General features: G+C 37.6%; 1 protein-coding gene across 5 annotated transcripts in view; it reads left to right on the forward strand.

Moving 5' to 3' along the window:
- DOP1A (DOP1 leucine zipper like protein A) overlaps positions 1 to 18,515 on the forward strand; it is a 110,661-nt gene that overhangs the window by 57,885 nt on the left and 34,261 nt on the right. For all 5 annotated transcript variants that reach the window (XM_079938758.1, XM_079938757.1, XM_079938760.1 and 2 more), the window contains 5 exons: positions 516 to 749; positions 11,392 to 12,013; positions 12,631 to 12,905; positions 14,003 to 14,155; positions 17,678 to 17,778. In XM_079938758.1, the coding sequence (XP_079794884.1) occupies positions 516 to 749; positions 11,392 to 12,013; positions 12,631 to 12,905; positions 14,003 to 14,155; positions 17,678 to 17,778 (1,385 nt within the window). The remainder of the gene's footprint in view (positions 1 to 515; positions 750 to 11,391; positions 12,014 to 12,630; positions 12,906 to 14,002; positions 14,156 to 17,677; positions 17,779 to 18,515) is intronic.

Below are 18,515 nucleotides of genomic sequence, written 5' to 3' on the forward strand. Positions count from 1 at the left end.
TTCTTATATAATACATGGAATATATTTCATAATTGCATGTTATTGAAGTCTTACATGTTTAGTATATAATAGTCTAATGCTGCATTTGTATTCATTAATGATTCTATTAAATGAAGACTGTTGGAAATCTTTTCCCCTTTTCTCTCCTCAATTCTTTGCTTTCTCATTTTGAAGCCTACTAGAAGTATGAGGGTGCTGTGTCAGGTATGACATTCAGCCTGTTTTGTTTTTAACTGATTGTATTCACTTTTGTTATGTTATAATTTCAGTAATGTAACAGATAAAACTGGGGTTCTTTTGTAGTACATGCTTCGAAGTACTTAAATTGAGAATTTGGGAATAGAAATTTTATGTCATTAATAATAAATGACCATACAATGTTAATTAAGAGCATGGTACATATAAAATGAGTAAAATTATTTCTTTTTCTTATTTATTAATAAATTAAAAATTAAATAACATAACTTTGGAGTTATACACTGTATAAACTTTTGTCACTTCGCTTTTATTTTCAGGAGACTTATATTGAAATCCAGACAGAACACTTGCCCCAGTTGCTGCTCAGGATGATATCTGCTCTGACAAGCCACCTCCAGACATTGCACTTGACTGAAATCACAGATTCTCTCAGGCTTTGCTCAAAGATCCTTAGCAAGGTTCAACCTCCTCTGTTATCTGCCAGCACTGGAGGTGTGTTGCAGTTTCCAAATGGGCAGAACAACTCAGTCAAGGAGTGGGAAGACAAAAAGGTAACGTTTTGCTGTTATTTTTGGTACTAGACCAATTGTATTTCTTCAAGGCAGAACAGTTTCTAACTAACATCACTTAACACATATTCATTTAAATATTCGTCAGTCTTTCCTAGTTCCCAGTGTTGTGGCAGTAGACCATCTTGTAGGCTTTTTTTTGGCTCTAGTGCAATTTAACTGTCTATATCCACACTTTGCAAAAGAAATATAACACAAGCAACATATATAATTTAAAATTTTCTGGTAGCTACAGTAAAAAAAAAAAAAATAGAACAGGTGAAAATAATTTTAATTGTATTTTACTTGGCCCATTAGAGCTAATATATTACCATTTCAACATGTAATCAATATAAAACAGGTAACATAAAAAAATACTAGTCAGATATTTTACATTCTTTTTTTGTACTGTCTTCAAAATTCCACTGTGTATTTTATACTTACAGCACATTCAAATACTAAATTTTTATTAGAAGTACTTGATCTATACTTAATTTCATAAAATTTACATTTAAAAAATTAAATTCTCATACCCAGGTTGTTCAAAACATACTTAAAAGTTTTCTCAGAACTAAATTAAGGATCACTTTTAAATTTTTAATTAAAATTAATTGCATTAAAAAATTTAGTTTCTTTGTCAGATCAGCCACATTTCAAGAGCTCAATAGCCACATGTTGCTAGTAACTATCCTATTAAGCAGCAGGTTTATAATCCAAACTTTATTGGTCCTTTTCATATATATACACTAAGTTTTTGACATGTTCTTCTTGAAATCCAGAATCTTTTTGCTCTCCTCAGTCTTCCAGATTCTTAATGCTTACTTTATGATGTTGAATAGAATTGTAACACAGTTGACCCTTGAGCAACACAGGTCTGAACTGAGTGGGTCCACTTATATGTGGATTTTTTTTTCAATAATTGTATTGGAAAATTTTTTGGAGATTTGTGACTCTCTTTTGGAGATTTGAGAAAACTCTCAGACAAACCGCACAGCCTAGAAAAATCACAAAAATTAAGAAAAAGTTAGGTGTGTCATGAATGCATAAAATATACATAGATATACATATAACATACAAAATATGTTTTAATATATTATTTATGTTATCAGTAAGGCTTCCAGACAACAGTAAGCTTTTAGAAGTTAAGTTTTGGTGGTATCAAAAGTTACATGTGGATTTTTGACTGTATAGGGGTTCGGTACCTCTAACCCCTTCATTGCTCAGAGTCAACTATAATTTTAATGTCTGGCACTAGTAACATATTTAAATACCTATGAAATGGGTGTGGAAAAATCAGAAATTTAAAAGCTTTCAGGTTTATAATATTACATGTACTTTTTAGTAAATAGTAATGAAAACATTCACAGAATCATGTAATTCCGTTGAATTTAGGCACAGGGGCACTATGTCAAAAACAAGATTTAAAAATTTCTAGCATATAAGGTTATTACCTAAATTCTGTGGTTGTATAGTTGCCCTTACTTTTTTTTCAGTTGCTTTTTAATTTTGTCAGCCAGGCAAAATACATTATCAGGATGATCTCATACAGCCTTTTCCATCAAGTCTTAACCCTAGAACTTTTTTCTTGGACCTTCTAAATATATTGCCTTTCATATATGAAATGAACATTACCCTCAAACAATTTAAATATATCCCAGGATTATCCCACATAAACTAAAACTAGTTTGTCTTATTTTCCTTCCTACCTGCTTATTACTTATATGTGACAGATATTGATTCTATTGTTGGACAGTTCATTTTGTAGTGCTGTTTTCCCTTAATTTATGCCTCTAGGATCATAGGAATAAAACTAAAATAGATATTAGCTGTTATTGGTTTGGTTTTTATTTGAATGAGATTAGTGAAAGTAGGGGAGGGACCTTAGCAGTCTCTCAATAACATATTCAAATATGTGAATATTTACTATGTAGAAAACATCTGGAGGCACTTTATCGGTGGTTACAGGTAAAGTAAATGGGAACACCCATTCATATTAAATGAAAGAATTAAATAATACACTTTTTTAATATAATCGTTGATTAACCTTAGATATGCTTCGCCCCCCCTCACCCTTTGGTCTTCCTGCCTGTTCCCAGGGTTTCTATGTTCTTTTCTATTTTTTACTGAAGCACAATGGTATTATCTTCACTGAGATGTCTAATATTGATCATATTTGAAAGCTGAGAGTATTTTCAGTATTCCTTTTTTTGAAATTGTAATTGAAGGAATGATTCTTTTAAAAATTATAAATCTTAATTTTTTCTCCATGCACTTAGTACATTTTTGTAAAATCAGTGTATTGCATCTCTATACCCAAATGTAATTCCTTTCTATTTTCAGAAAGATATTTTACTATAAAATAATCTGAACTATAGTTCCATAATATAGACCATACAACTGTTATAAATGTATGCAGGTGTAACTGAATTTATAGCATGAATTCTATTAATGTAATATCATCCATTGTTTTATAATCCTTATATGAGAAAGATCGGTACAGAAATAATAATAAGCTAATGACAATTTTAGCATTTAAATAAGACTTATTTTTTTTTAATTATTAATTTCAAAGGAGAAAAATCGACAAGTTCAGTTCTGTTGCCTCTAAACTTTGGCATTCTAATGTGAAAAGTTCTCATGCTGTTATAGAGACAGTGATCTGCTGTGGTGAAAGGAGGATGAAGTTTAGAATCATCTAATCTGAGCTCTTCTACGTACTAAGTTTATTTGCTATGACCTTGGGCGAGTTTTGTTTTGAACTTCCCTGAGCCTCAGTTTTCTTACCTTTGAAATAGAGAAAACAACCTCTCTTTGTTCAGCACCCACTCTGTGTATCCAGCAGTGAACTAGGCACACCTAGGTGAACTTTGCCCTTCCTGGCCCCTTCTTTCTGCTTGGGAGACATATATTAAACAAATAATTGCATACTTAATTATAGTTGTGATAAATGTATGAAGGAAAGAATGGAGTGTTAGGAATATGGGAAAGGGGTGATCAGACCTAGATTGGGGGCCACGAAAGGCTTTCTTGAGGACGGATTGTTTGAGTGAAGCTCTAGAGAAATCCGGGCGGGTGAGGTAGGAAGAAGAGAGCCCTTGACAGAGGAAGGAGAATTTGCACAGACTCTAGGCAAAAAGGAGTGCTGTGCAGACAGGGAGGGGACATGCTGCTGCTGAGGTAGGGAGGGGCCAAGTCTTACAGAGCCTTTTCACTGTACTAAGGCTTTTATTCTTTATCTTGAGAGCAATGGGAAGACACCGAAGGGAGAAAAGCAAGTGACCTAATCAGATTTGTGTATTTGAAAAATTAGTCCGAGGGAGGGGATATAAGTATACGTTTAGCTGATTCACTTTGTTATACAGCAGAAACTAACACAACAGCGTAAAGCAATTATACTCCAATAACGATGTTAAAAAAAAAAGAAAAGAAAAATTACTCTGGCTGCAGTGTGGAGTATGGATCTGAGAAACAGAAATGGATGTGGGGAGACCTGCAGTAGTGCAGATGAGAGGTGGTGGTAACATGTACTTACAAGATGGGGGAGTAAAGACAGAAATGGACGGATCAGCCACATATTGGGGAGGAAAAATCAATAAGCTGTAGTAATGCATTGGTAGGGTAATGAGTGATCACTAACATTTATTGAAGATTTACTAAGTGACAGGTTCTACACTCTTACTTAATCCTCATCGCAACTGTAAAATGTGGGAATTTGCCATCTCAATTACATAGATTAGGAGGTTTGGAGAGGTTCAGTAACTTGCCAGGGTTCGGAGAGGTTCAGTGACTTGCCAAGCGGGAAAGTGGCAGACTCTTAGCTGACTCATGGCCAGCACTCTTGACCACTGTACTGGAATGGATGTAAGGAAAGTGTGGAGGAGAGGTGGAGAAGGTACCAAGAATCGCCCCTAGATTTCTGCCTTCCTGTTTTGATGAAGGGTGGTGTCATTCACTGAGGCAGAGAACACCAGGTGAGGCCCAGCTTTGTAGCAGCAGAGCATTTAGTGTGTATATCTTCAGTGATCTTCCATAAGATCACATTTTAGTGATCTTACTCAAGTTCAAATTATGCTCTGGCACAGTCACCTCAGGAGTGTGTGATATGTATAGCTTTTGTTTACTTAAACTAAGCCAGAAAGTGTGCTTGACGATTGTACTCACCCTACCTTATAGAGAGGGAACAGTTAATCATTATTATTAGTAACGATGAAGTTATTCTACTTCAGTAGCTGGTTCATTTTTTGTTTATACTGTAATTGTCTCTTCTCCTCTAGATTATAAACAGTTCCTTTTGTTCCAAATATCTAATGTGGGAAATAATGTCGGTTCAGTAACTGCTTGTTGAAAGAATGTAAGCTTAACAGCAAACACTTAAATAGTAGTTTACATATTTCAGACAGAAGTTTCACTTCATAGGGTCCCAAATAGAAGACTTACTAGATTTTATTTCTAGTTTTTGTTTTTCTTTTAACATCTTTATTGGAGTATCATTGTTTTACAATGGTGTGTTAGTTTCTGCTGTAAAACAGAGTGAATCAGCTATACATATACATATATCCCCATTTCTCCTCTCTCTTGTGTCTCCCTCCCACCCTCCCTATCCCACCCTTCTAGGTGGTCACAAAGCACTGAGCTGATCTCCCTGTGCCTTGCAGCTGCTTCCCACTAACTATCTGTTTTACATTTGGTAGTGTATATATGTCAGTGCCACTCTCTCACTTCGTCCCAGCTTACCCTTCCCCCTCCCCTTGTCCTCAAGTCCATTCTCTACGTCTGCGTCTTTATTCCTGTCCTGCCCCTAGGTTCTTCAAAACCAGTTTTTTTTTTTTTTTAGATTCCATATATATGTGTTAGCATACGGTATTTGTTTTTCTCTTTCTGACTTACTTCACTCCGTATGACAGACTCTAGGTCCATCCACCTCACTACAAATAACTCAATTTCATTTCCTCTTATGGCTGAGTAATATTCCATTGTATATATGTGCCACATCTTCTTTAACTATTCATCTGTCAATGGCCACTTAGGTTGTTTCCATCTCCTGGCTATTGTAAATAGAGCTGCAATGAACATTGTGGTACATGACTCTTTTTGAATTATGATTTTCTCAGAGTATATGCCCAGTAATGGGATTGCTGGGTCATATGGTAGTTCTATTTTTAGTTTTTTAAGGAACCTCCATACTGTTCTCCATAGTGGCTGTATCAATTTACACTCCCACCAACAGTGCAAGAGGGTTCCCTTTTCTCCATAACCTCTCCGGCATGTATTGTTTGTACATTTTTTGATGAAGGCTATTCTGACTGGTGTGAGGTGATACCTCACTGTAGTTTTCATTTGCATTTCTCTAATGATTAATGATGTTGAGCATCCTTTCATGTGTTTGTTGGCAATCTGTGTATCTTCTTTGGAGAAATGTCTATTTACGTCTTCTGCCCATTTTTGGATTGGGTTGTTTGTTTTTTTGATATTGAGCTGCATGAGCTCCTTGTAAATTTTGGAGATTAATCCTTTGATTCCTTTTGCACATATTTTCTACCTCTACCATTCTGAGGGTTGTCTTTTCGTCTTGTTTATGGTTTCCTTTGCTTTGCAAAAGCTTTTAAGTTTCATTAGGTCCCATTTGTTTATTTTTGTTTTTATTTCCATTCCTCTAGGAGGTGGGTCAAAAAGGATCTTACTGTGATTTATGTCATAGAGTGTTCTGCCTATGTTTTCCTCTAGGACTTCTATAGTGTCTGGCCTTACATTTAGGTCTTTAATCCATTTTGAGTTTATTTTTTTGTGGTGCTAGGGAGTGTTCTAATTTCATTCTTTTACATGTAGCTCTCCAGTTTTCCCAGCACCGCTTATTGAAGAGGCTGTCTTTTCTCCATTGTATATTCTTGCCTCCTTTATTAAAGATAAGGTGACCATATGTGCGCGTGTTTACCTCTGCGCTTTCTATCCTGTTCCATTGATCTGTATTTCTGTTTTTGTGCCAGTAGTATATTGTCTTGATTACTGTAGCTTTGTAGTATAGTCTGAAGTCCAGGAGCCTGATTCCTCCAGCTCCGTTTTTCGTTCTCAAGATTACTTTGGCTATTCAGGGTCTTCTGTGTTTCCATACAAATTGTGACATTTTTTGATCTAGTTCTGTGAAAAATGCCATTGGTAGTTTGATAGGGATTGCATTGAATCTGTAGATTGCTTTGGGTAGTAGAGTGATTTTCACAATGTTGATTCTTCCAATCTAAGAACATGGTATGTCTCTCCATCTATTTGCATCATCTTTAATTTCTTTCATCAGTGTCTTATAATTTTCTGCATACAGAAAATTATAAGAGGAATAATAATAAGGAAAATAATAAGGAAAGCTTATGTTTCCTTATTTATTTTCATTTTGGATGATCTGTCCATTGGTGAAAGTGGGGTGTTAAAGTCCCCTACTATGAATGTGTTACTGTCGATTTCCCCTTTTATGGCTGTTAGCATTTGCCTTATGTATTGAGGTGCTCCTATGTTGGGTGCATAAATATTTACAATTGTTATATCTTCTTCTTGGATCGATCCCTTGATCATTATGTAGTGTCCTTCTTTGTCTCTTCTAATAGTCTTTATTTTAAAGTCTATTTTGTCTGATATGAGAATTGCTACTCCAGCTTTCTTTTGATTTCCATTTGCATGCAATATCTTTTTCCATCCCCTCAACTTTCAGTCTGTATGTGTCCCTAGGTCTTAAGTGGGTCTCTTGTAGACAGCATATATACAGATCTTGTTTTTGTATCCATTCAGCCAGTCTGTGTCTTTTAGTTGGAGCATTTTATCCATTTACATTTAAGGTAATTATCGATATGTATGCTCCTATTCCCATTTTCTTAATTTTTTGGGTTTGTTATTGTAGGTCTTTTCCTATTCTTTGGTTTCCTGCCTAGAGAAGTTCCTTTAGCATTTGTTGTAAAGCTGGTTTGGTGGTGCTGAATTCTCTTTGCTTTTGCTTGTCTGTAAAGGTTTTAATTTCTCCATCGAATCTGAATGAGATCCTTGCTGGGTAGAGTAATCTTGGTTGTAGGTTTTTCCCTTTCATCACTTTAAATATGTCCTGCCACTTCCTTCTGGCTTGCAGAGTTTCTGCTGAAAGATCAGCTGTTAACCTTATGGGGATTCCCTTCTGTGTTATTTGTTGCTTTTCCCTTGCTGCTTTTAATATTTTTTCTTTGTATTTAGTTTTTGATAGTTTGATTAATATGTGTCTTGGCGTGTTTCTCCTTGGATTTATCCTGTATGGGACTCTCTGCACTTCCAGGATTTGGTTGACTATTTCCTTTCCCATATTAGGGAAGTTTTCACCTATAATCTCTTCAAATATTTTCTCAGTCCCTTTCTTTTTCTCTTCTTTAGGGACCCCTATAATTCGAATGTTGGTGTGTTTAATGTTGTGCCAGGGCTCTCTGAGACTGTCCTCAATTCTTTCCATTCTTTTTTCTTTATTCTGCTCTGCGGTAGTTATTTCCACTATTGTATCTGCCAGGTCACTTATCCGTTCTTATGCTTCAGTTATTCTGCTATTGATTCCTTGTAGAGAATTTTTAATTTCGTTTATTGTGTTATTCATCATTGTTTGCTCTTTAGTTCTTCTAGGTCCTTGTTCAACACTTCTTGTATTTTCTCCATTCTATTTCCAAGATTTAGGATCATCTTTACTATCATTACTCTGAATTCGTTTTCAGGTAGACTGCCTATTTCCTCTTCATTTGTTAAGTCTGGTGGGTTTTTACCTTGCTCCTTCATCAGCTGTGTATTTCTCTGTCTTCTTATTTTGCTTCACTTACTGTGTTTGCGGTCTCCTTTTCACAGGCTGCAGGTTCGTAGTTCCCGTTTTTTTTTGGTATCTACCCGCAATGGGTAGGGTTGTTTCTGTGGGTTGCGTAGGCTTCCTGGCGGAGGGGACTGGTGCCTGTGTTCTGGTGGATGAGGCTGGGTCTTGTCTTTCTGGTGGGCAGGACCATGTCCGGTGGTGTGTTTTGGGGTGTCTGTGGACTTATTATGATTTTAGGCAGCCTCTCTGCTAATGGGTGGGGTTGGTTTCCTGTCTTGCTAGTTGTTTGGCATAGGGTGTCCAGCACTGGAACTTGCTAGTCATTTTGTGGAGCTGGGTCGTAGCACTGAGATGGAAATCTCTGGGAGAGCTTTCGCTGTTTAATATTATGTGGGACTGGGAGGTCTCTGGTGGACCAGCATCCTGAACTCAGCTCTCCCACCTCAGAGGCTCAGACCTGACCCTCAGCTGGAGCACTAAGACCCTGTCAGCCACTCGGCTCAGAAGCAAAGGGAGAAAGAAAAGAAAGAAAGAAAGAAAGAAAGAATAAAATAAAGTTTTTAAAATAAAAAAAGTAAAAATATTAAAAAGTAATTAAAAAAAAGGAAAAGAGAAGAGAGCAACCAAACCAAAAAACAAATCTACCAATGATAACAAGTGCTAAGAACTCTACTACAAAAACAAACAAAAAAAATACAGACAGACAGAACCCTAGGACAAATGGTAAAGGCAAATCTGTACAGACAAAATCACATAAAGAAGCATACACATACACACTAACAAAAAGAGAAAATATCTATATATATATTAAAAAAAGGAAGAGAGCAACCAAATCAATAAACAAATCTACCAATGATAATAAACACTAAAATAAAATAAACATAAAACTGGAAACAAATTAGATGCAGAAAGCAAACCCCAAGTCTACAGTTGCTCCCAAAGTCCTCCTCCTCAGTTTGGGATGATTCATTGTCTATTCAGGTATTCCAGAGATGCAGGTACATCAAGTTGATTGTGGAGGTTTAATCCACTGCTCCTGAGGCTGCCTGGAGGGATTTCCCTTTCTCTTCTCTGTTCTCACAGCTCCCAGGGGCTCAGCTTTGGATTTGGCCCCGCCTCTGCATGTAGGTCGCCGGAGGGCGTTTGTTCTTCGCTCAGACAGGACGGGGTTAAAGGAGCTGCTGATTTGGGGGCTCTGGCTCACTCAGGCCGGGGGGAGGGAGGGGCACGGCTGTGAGGCGGGCCTGCGGCGGCAGAGGCCAGCACAACATTGCACCAGCCTGAGGCGCGCTGTGCGTTCTCCCGGGGAAGTTGTCCCTGGATCACGGGACCCTGGCAGTGGCGGGCTGCACAGGCTCCTGGGAGGGGAGGTGTGGATAGTGACCTGTGCTCACACACAGGCTTCTTGGTGGCGGCAGCAGCAGCCTTAGTGTCTCATGCCCGTCTCGGGGTCCGCGCTGATAGCCGCGGCTCATGCCGCCCTTCTCTGGAGCTCATTTAGACGGTGCTCTGAATCCCGTCTCCTCGCGCACCCCAAAACAATGGTTTCTTGCCTCTTGGGCAGGTCCAGACTTTTTCCCAGAGTCCCTCCTGTCTAGCCGCGGTGCACTAACCCCCTTCAGGCTGTGTTCAGGCAGCCAACCCCAGTCCTCTCCCTGGGATCCGACCTCCGAAGCCCGAGCCTCAGCTTCCAGCCCCTGCCCGCCCAGGTGGGTGAGCAGACAAGCCTCTCGGGCTGGTGAGTGCTGATCGGCACCGATCCTCTGTGCGAGAATCTCTCCGCTTTGCCCCCCGCACCCCTGTGGCTGCGCTCTCCTCCGCGGCCCTGAAGCTTCCCCCTCCGCCACCCGCAGTCTCCACCCGCGAAGGGGCTTCCTAGTGTGTGGAAACCTTTCCTCCTTCACAGCTCCCTCCCAGAGGTGCAGGTCCCGTTCCTATTCTTTTGTCTCTGTTTATTCTTTCTTTTGCCCTACCCAGGTACGTGGGGGGTTTCTTGCCTTTTGGGAGGTCTGAGGTCTCCTGCCAGCATTCAGTAGGTGTTCTGTAGGAGTTGTTCCACATGTAGATGTATTTCTGATGCATTTGTGGGGAGGAAGGTGATCTCCATGTCTTCTGTGCCATTTTGAAGGTTACCCTATTTCTAGTTTTTAAAATGTCATTTTTTTAATCTTACATGTCGCATTCCATGCATTGTTTAGACATTAGGAAAGTGATTTCATGAAGTAGATTGAATAAATTATTAGCAGTTTGAAAACAAGGATGTAGATCCTGGAGAGTTTTACATATACGTATTTTGTCCTCAAGAACCTAAGCTTAAGTTATGCATATAGCAAATAATAAATATTTATTGAATAGCTTTATATTAATGTATTAATTAGAACCGTATCAGTATTTCCTATTAGCATAGATATGTGAATCAATTGTAGAAACTCTTTTTTTAAGATTCAACCAAATATATAGATTAGGGCTTCCCTGGTGGTTGAGAGTCCACCTGCTGATGCAGGGGATGCGGGCTCATGCCCTGGTCTGGGAAGATCCCACATGCCGCAGAGTGGCTGGGCCCGTGAGCCATGGCCGCTGAGCCTGTGCGTCCGGAGCCTGTGCTCCGCAACAGGAGAGGCCACAACAGTGAGAGGCCCGCATACCGCAAAAAACAAAACAAAACAAAAAAAAAACATATATATATATATATATATATATATGTATAGATTAAGTTGTGAAATGTGAATTAGGTTGTGAATAAGTCAAATCTAAAGCTGACTTCCTTCAAAATGTGACTTTTTAATTTTAATTTCTAATATAATACATTTAGTTACTCAGCCTTCTGCTATTTTTACACTCTACCAGGTATTATCAGTTTCTCTTGAAAATCCTACTGAAGTGTTTGAAGATGGAGAAAATCCACCAAGTAGTCGCTCCTCAGAGAGTGGATTCACTGAGTTCATACAATATCAAGCAGACCGAACTGATGACATCGACAGAGAACTGAGTGAGGGACCAGAGGCAGTTGCCATCCCAATTGGCAGCACATCATCTGAAACAGAAACGGCCTCCACTGTGGGATCTGAAGAAACTATCATCCAGCCCCCTTCCCTAGTCACTCAGGGGACAGCACCCCAAAGTGGGAAGACAGCGCAAAAAACTGCAATGCAGTGCTGCTTGGAGTATGTCCAACAGTTTCTCACCAGACTTATCAACCTCTACATCATTCAGAGTAACTCTTTCTCTCAGGCTTTGGCTACAGAGCATCAAGGGGATCTTAGTCGAGAGCTAGGAGAGACTTCAGACTGGGACAGGGATTCCCATAGTGGTGTAAAAGAGAGAAACATAAGTAAACAGAAAACTTCAAAAGAATACCTTTCTGCCTTCCTTGCTGCCTGTCAGCTCTTCCTGGAGTGCTCAAGCTTCCCAGTTTACATTGCTGAGGGGAACCATACTTCAGAGTTATGTTCTGAAAAATCAGAGACTGGTAAGGTCATCTCTGTTTTATTTATTTAAAAATATTTTTTACGGCATGCTTTCCCCTCCCCCTTTATTTTAAGGAACGCTCAGATATTAAAACTGGGATTTCTTTTAGCCTCTTAATTTTTAAAACTTTTATTTTAATTTGTAGATGTTTTTTCAATGAAATACTGTCATTATGGGGAGATTGATATGTTGGAAAATTTCCTGATTTCTTTTATTATGACTAGCATCATATGTGATTACCTTCATTTAAATTTTTATTTATATATATATATATATACACACACACACAGACATACACACACACACATACATAGTACACACACATAGTACAGTGAGTACTACATAATGTTAATTGATTACTAAACTGTTTTTAGGACAGAAAATAGGTTGTATGACTTGCATAAGAAAAATACATATTAAAAAATTCTTATGAAATTCCTGTTGCTGCTTTATTTTCTTGAAGCTCTAGTCTAAGTGAGAAACCATGGTTTTGTTCACTGAGCAAGGCCTAAAGTTATTTGGTAGAAGTGCTTTGTGTTTTGAAATTAACTTGGAAGATAGAGTGTGCGTGAAAGGTTCAGTGTGATGGACCGTGTTGGCTTCCGGCTTTCGTTTCAGACTGGGAGCATGTGCAGCCTCCACTGTGGCTCCAGACGCTGATGACCGCTTGCCTCCAAGCAAGTGATTGCAGTGTGCAGAGCGCTGCGATTTCACTAGTGATGGATCTGGTAGGATTGACTCAGTCGGTGGCCATGGTCACTGGGGAAAACATCAACAGTGTGGAGCCTGCACAACCCTTAAGTCCAAACCAGGGAAGAGTAGCTGTGGTTATTAGACCTCCCCTCACTCCGGGCAATCTGAGATATATAGCTGAGAAGACTGAATTTTTCAAGGTGAGCTCTAAGGAATACATTCGTGACTAAGATGATACTTGAGCTAATTTGCATAGCAGAGATTTTAAAGAAGATAATCAGGCTTAATTAAACACCTCTTAATATCATACCATATAGGAAAAGACACCACACTTGATCAGTGCTGCTTGGCCGGTCTTCTCCCCAGTTTTGTGAGGAGAAAAAAGATAAGGATGAGGGGAGTATTAGGGTAGAGAGAAAAGTTCATTTATACAGTAAAATGTATTTCCAGATAAAGTGGTTGTGACACTTTTGCTTCTCGTAGAGTGCAACCTCAGCTCTCCAAAACACCCAGAAAAAGTTTTCTGACTCTGAATTGTCTGATGATCATTTGTGATGTATGATGTCATTCAAAAAATATGCAGTCTTTGATCTCTGTCACAACAGTACATATGATATCCTCTACATAGAAAGAACATCAAGTATATTTGACTTAAGCAGGTAGACTATTTATATATAAAATTTTTTTTTTAATTTTAATGTAATTTCAAGTTATTGTGCCCCTCCAGATAGTTCCTCCTGCTAGGTTAGAGTTGGGTTCTACAATGTTGTGGTGAACCCCGATGACTTGCATTTTTATTAATGCTGTCATAGATCATCAAGTGCTGTGTTAACACATGTAGCACTGAAATACATACAACCTATTTTGTACGTTATAAGTAGTTTGCATATTTGGACTATGAATTATATTTCACTTTGCAGCATATAACTGTAAACGTTACAGTGCCTTCAATGTGGGATTTATATCCTCTTAAAGATAACATATTCTAGCATCACTTTACTAAACATCTCTAAAATAGTGAAATGGGGTCTCATCTGGACCCTGTAAAAAGTGATTACATATCTGCTGTTTAAGGTAAATATAATTAAAGGACTATCATAAGAGGTTCTAAAAGCCTGGACCAGAAAGTGAACAGATGGAAAGCTACACTTTTAAATCTCATTCCAGTGGCATAATGAGTATTAAGACCTTCTAGGTCTGGCAGTCAGAGGCTTGTTTGTACCTAATAGGAAATGTCTGTTAAATAAGTTTCCATTTGCAATTTTGTAACTGTGACTTTTACATCTTTTTTTAATAGCATGTAGCTTTAACATTGTGGAACCAGATGGGAGATGGGACACCTCAGCACCACCAGAAGAGTGTGGAACTGTTTTATCAATTACATAACTTGGTTCCTTCTTCTAGCATCTGTGAGGATGTTATAAGTCAGCAGTTGACCCATAAAGATAAGGTAAATTCTTCTCTTCTTATCCTGTGCCCACCCTACCTCCTGCTCGTATTATACTAAAAGGTAAATTAAGGAAACTCTAGGAAAATTATTTCATCTAGTATCTGAATAAGAGATAATATGAATTCATTCAGTGATCATCAAATCTTTAAAATACATGTGTTCTATTCTTTTTAGAGGAAAGTTCTTTACATAAGCGTCAGTAATATGAAAAATCAAGGAACCCAAAATCAAATGCTGGGTTTATTTCTTGGTTCAGGATACCACCTGTGGGGAGTGATGATTAAAGTTGTTGGTGGTCCAAGTTCTTGGATTGTTTAAAGATGTATTCGGTGGCCTCAGTTATGAAACTGGTGGATACATTAACTAATATATGTGAAATGACATTTATAAGCTATAGAGTGTTAGTATGTGAGATTATATTATTTGCCTTATAATAAACATCCAAAATAAGGATTTTGTATCCTAATGTATATGAAGTGTGATACATACGTCAGTTAGAGTAAAGATGGCTGAGTCATGACTGGGCCTGAGAAGAAACTAGAACGATCATTCTGATTGACCTGTTCAGGGTAACTTAATGAAGTTTGTGGTCTTCCTGTATCTGCTCTCTAACATTAATTTTAAGAAGATTTTATTGAACAGCTTTTAGAAGTGGATTGCCCTCATTTTGAAAAGTTCTCAGTGCTAGTGAGATTGAATGGGTTATGTTCAAAAAGACATTGTGTAGAGTAAATGCAGCATTTGGCAGGGGGACCTGGCAAATGAAGGAGTAAATGAGAGGACTGAAAAGCTTATGCCAAGAAAACTGTTAAAATTCTAATTTTACTTCAACACACTCTTTCAGAATTGTTCAGAAAATTTTAAATAGAGCCTTGTATTTCAGTGCAGTAATTTGCTTTACATTAAGTATAAATCTAGGACAAATTATACACCTGTTTACTTGTATAACATTTCATTTTAAAGAAATACTAAGCTCTGAATAAAGATATATCCATGGAAAAAACTATCTGTTATTACTTACTTTTATTTACATGTTTCTGTTGGTTGATGTACAAACACAGGCTTCACTGGAAAAACATTTATTAGGCCCACAGAAAAAGCAGGTGCTCCTCTAACCTATCACAAACAGTTTAGACAGTCGCAATCCTGATTTCAGGGGTCTTTTACTTGAAGGATTCCACAAATGCTGGAGGAAGACTATAAAATTTTTGGAATATTACAGTTTCTTTTTCTCTGTTTTTTTAAAATTTTATTTATTTTTTTTTATACAGCAGGTTCTTATGAGTTATCCATTTTATACACATCAGTGTATACATGTCAATCCCAATCTCCCAATTCATCCCACCACCACCACCCCCCCGCCACTTTCCCCCTTGGTGTCCATACGTTTGTTCTCTACATCTGTGTCTCTCTTTCTGCCCTGTAAACCAGTTCATCTATACCATTTTTCTAGATTCCACATATATGTGTTAATATACAATATTTGTTTTTCTCTTTCTAACTGACTTCACTCTCTATAACAGTCTCTAGGTCCATCCACATCTCTGCAGATGACCCAATTTCGTTCCTTTTCATGGCTGAGTGATATTCCATTGTATATATGTACCACATCTTCTTTATCCATTCGTCTGTCGATGGGCATTTAGGTTGCTTCCATGACCTGGCTATTGTAAATAGTGCTGCAGTGAACACTGGGGTGCATGTGTCTTTTTGAATTACGATTTTCTCAGGGTGTATGTCCAGTAGTGGGATTGCTGGGTCATATGGTAATTCTATTTTTAGTTTTTTAAGGAACCTCCATACTGTTCTCCATAGTGGCTGTATCAGTTTACATTCCCACCAACAGTGCAAGAGGGTTCCCTTTTCTCCACACCCTCTCCAGCATTTGTTGCTTGTAGATTTTCTGATGATGCCCATTCTAACTGGTGTGAGGTGATACCTCATTGTGGTTTTGATTTGCATTTCTCTAATTGGTTAGTGATGGTGAGCAGCTTTTCATGTGCTTCTTGGCCATCTGTATGTCTTCTTTGGAGAGATGTCCATTTAGGTCTTCTGCCCATTTTTGGATGGGGTTGTTTGTTTTTTTGATATTGAGCTGCATGAGCTGTTTATATATTTTGGAGATTAATCCTTTGTCCGTTCGTTTATTTGAAAATATTTTTTCCCATTCTGAGGGTTGTCTTTTCATCTTGTTTATAGTTTCCTTTGCTGTGAAAAAGCTTTTAAGTTTCATTAGGTCCCATTTGTTTATTTTTTTTATTATTTCCATTACTCTAGGAGGTGGGTCAAAAAAGATCTTGCTGTGAATTATGTCATAGAGGCTTCTTCCTGTGTTTTCCTCTAAGAGTTTTAAAGTGTCTGATCTTACATTTAGGTCTTTAATCCATTTTGAGTTTATTTTTGTGTATAGTGTTAGGGAGTGTTCTAATTTCATTCTTTTACATGTACCTGTCCAGTTTTCCCGGCACCACTTATTGAAGGGGCTGTCTTTTCTCCATTGTATATCCTTGCCTCCTTTCTCATAGATTAGTTAACCATAGGTGTGTGGGTTTATCTCTGGCCTTTCTATCCTGTTCCATTGATCTATATTTCTGTTTTTGTGCCAGTACCATATTGTCTTGATGACTGTAGCTTTGTAGTATAGTCTGAAGTCAGGGAGTCTGATTCCTCCAGCTCCATTTTTTTCCCCTCAAGATTGCTTTGGCTATTTGGGGTCTTTTGTGTCTCCATGCAAATTTTAAGATTTTTTGTTCTAGTTCCGTAAAAAATGCCATTGGTAATTTGGTAAGGATTACATTGAATCTGTAGATTGCTTTGGGTAGTATAGTCATTTTCACAATATTGATTCTTTCAATCCAAGAACAATTTCTATGTGATTTCCATTAACACATTTTCATTATCTAATACCAAATACTGGTCTTTCTAAATAATTTATTTTTCCATTATTCTATCCATTGTTATCTTAACAGTTAATTTTTTCCAAATAATCCCAAAAATGATATAATATTTTTCTTGTAGAAATAATTTTTTTAGGTCCTTAAAATTTTTAATCTAATAAACCAGCTTTTTAGGTGTTGATAAATTCATTTGGGATTAATGTGTAATTTCTGGGAGCCAAAGCAAAGTATATAGTGCCATAAAATTGGTTTTGACTACTGTGTACTTATATATTAAAATGAAGGGGAAAGTGCTTCCTATACTCAGAATATCATAACATGCACATTATTAGGTTTTTCCATCCCCTGTTATAAAATAATCTAGTAAACTGATTACCTAAACTAAATAATAACTTATGTGGCAGCATGAGATGATCCTTTAGGTTTAATATTTCTTTATATATTTAAGTATTTTCCACTTTTCTACTTCCATAAAAAACACAGCTTATTTCATCGGGTGTTGGAGTTCTGTGAACATTGAACATAATACAACATAATACTCTGTCTTAAATAACTACTTTGTTCATACTAAAATCACTTAATACCTTCAAAGAATAATAAAATAATCTCTCATATTCATCCTCAGAAAATAAGGATGGAAGCACACGCAAAATTTGCAGTTCTTTGGCATCTGACGAGGGACCTCCATATAAATAAGTCTTCATCTTTTGCACGGTCTTTTGACAGGTTGGTTACATTTTATATTCTGATATCTTAATGTTTCTTTTCGTGAATCCCCTGGCCTATTTGGTAGGGGAGAGAGAGCAGGGATAGGAGAGAGCAACTTGCGATTTTATAAAGAGAATTTATAAATTATTTTTTAAAATCTAAGCTGTATTAAAAGGCATGGCATTTTCATTTATCTAACAGATTTTCACCTTTCATGCTCTGGAGCACCCAGTGCCCCTTCCTTTCATTGGATGACTTCATCAAGTTACTTCTGTGTGCCAGGAGCCATTCTAGGTGTCAGGGTTATAGCAACAGATACAGCCTGCTTGAGTTCACATTCAGTGAAATTTCATATAAACAGTAGATTGTATAAGTGTTTCTCTAGTAATCATTCTCAGTCTTCTGCCTGAACCAGACCTTAAAATCTACAGCAAAAATACTGACAAAGCGCTTCCATGGATTAAAACAATCTGTAGTTAACTGCCTGAGAGTTTGTCTAGACTACATAGATGACCCATACCCCAAATATGAGATTTGCAGTAACTTACAAGGAGATGCCATTTATAGGTAAATTTACATACATTGGCATAGATAGCAGTCTCACCAGCAAGTCTCATAGAGGTGGCCCCAAATCTAACTACACTGAAGCCCCACTCAGGATCAGATGTGGACTCTACTGGATGTTATTTCAGCTGGTGATTTCACGCAGCATCACCATTTTAAAACGGTCTGCTGTTGAACCCCTGTAATGAACT

Source organism: Stenella coeruleoalba, assembly GCF_951394435.1.
Source record: "Stenella coeruleoalba genome assembly, chromosome: 12".
NCBI lineage: Eukaryota > Metazoa > Chordata > Mammalia > Artiodactyla > Delphinidae > Stenella > Stenella coeruleoalba.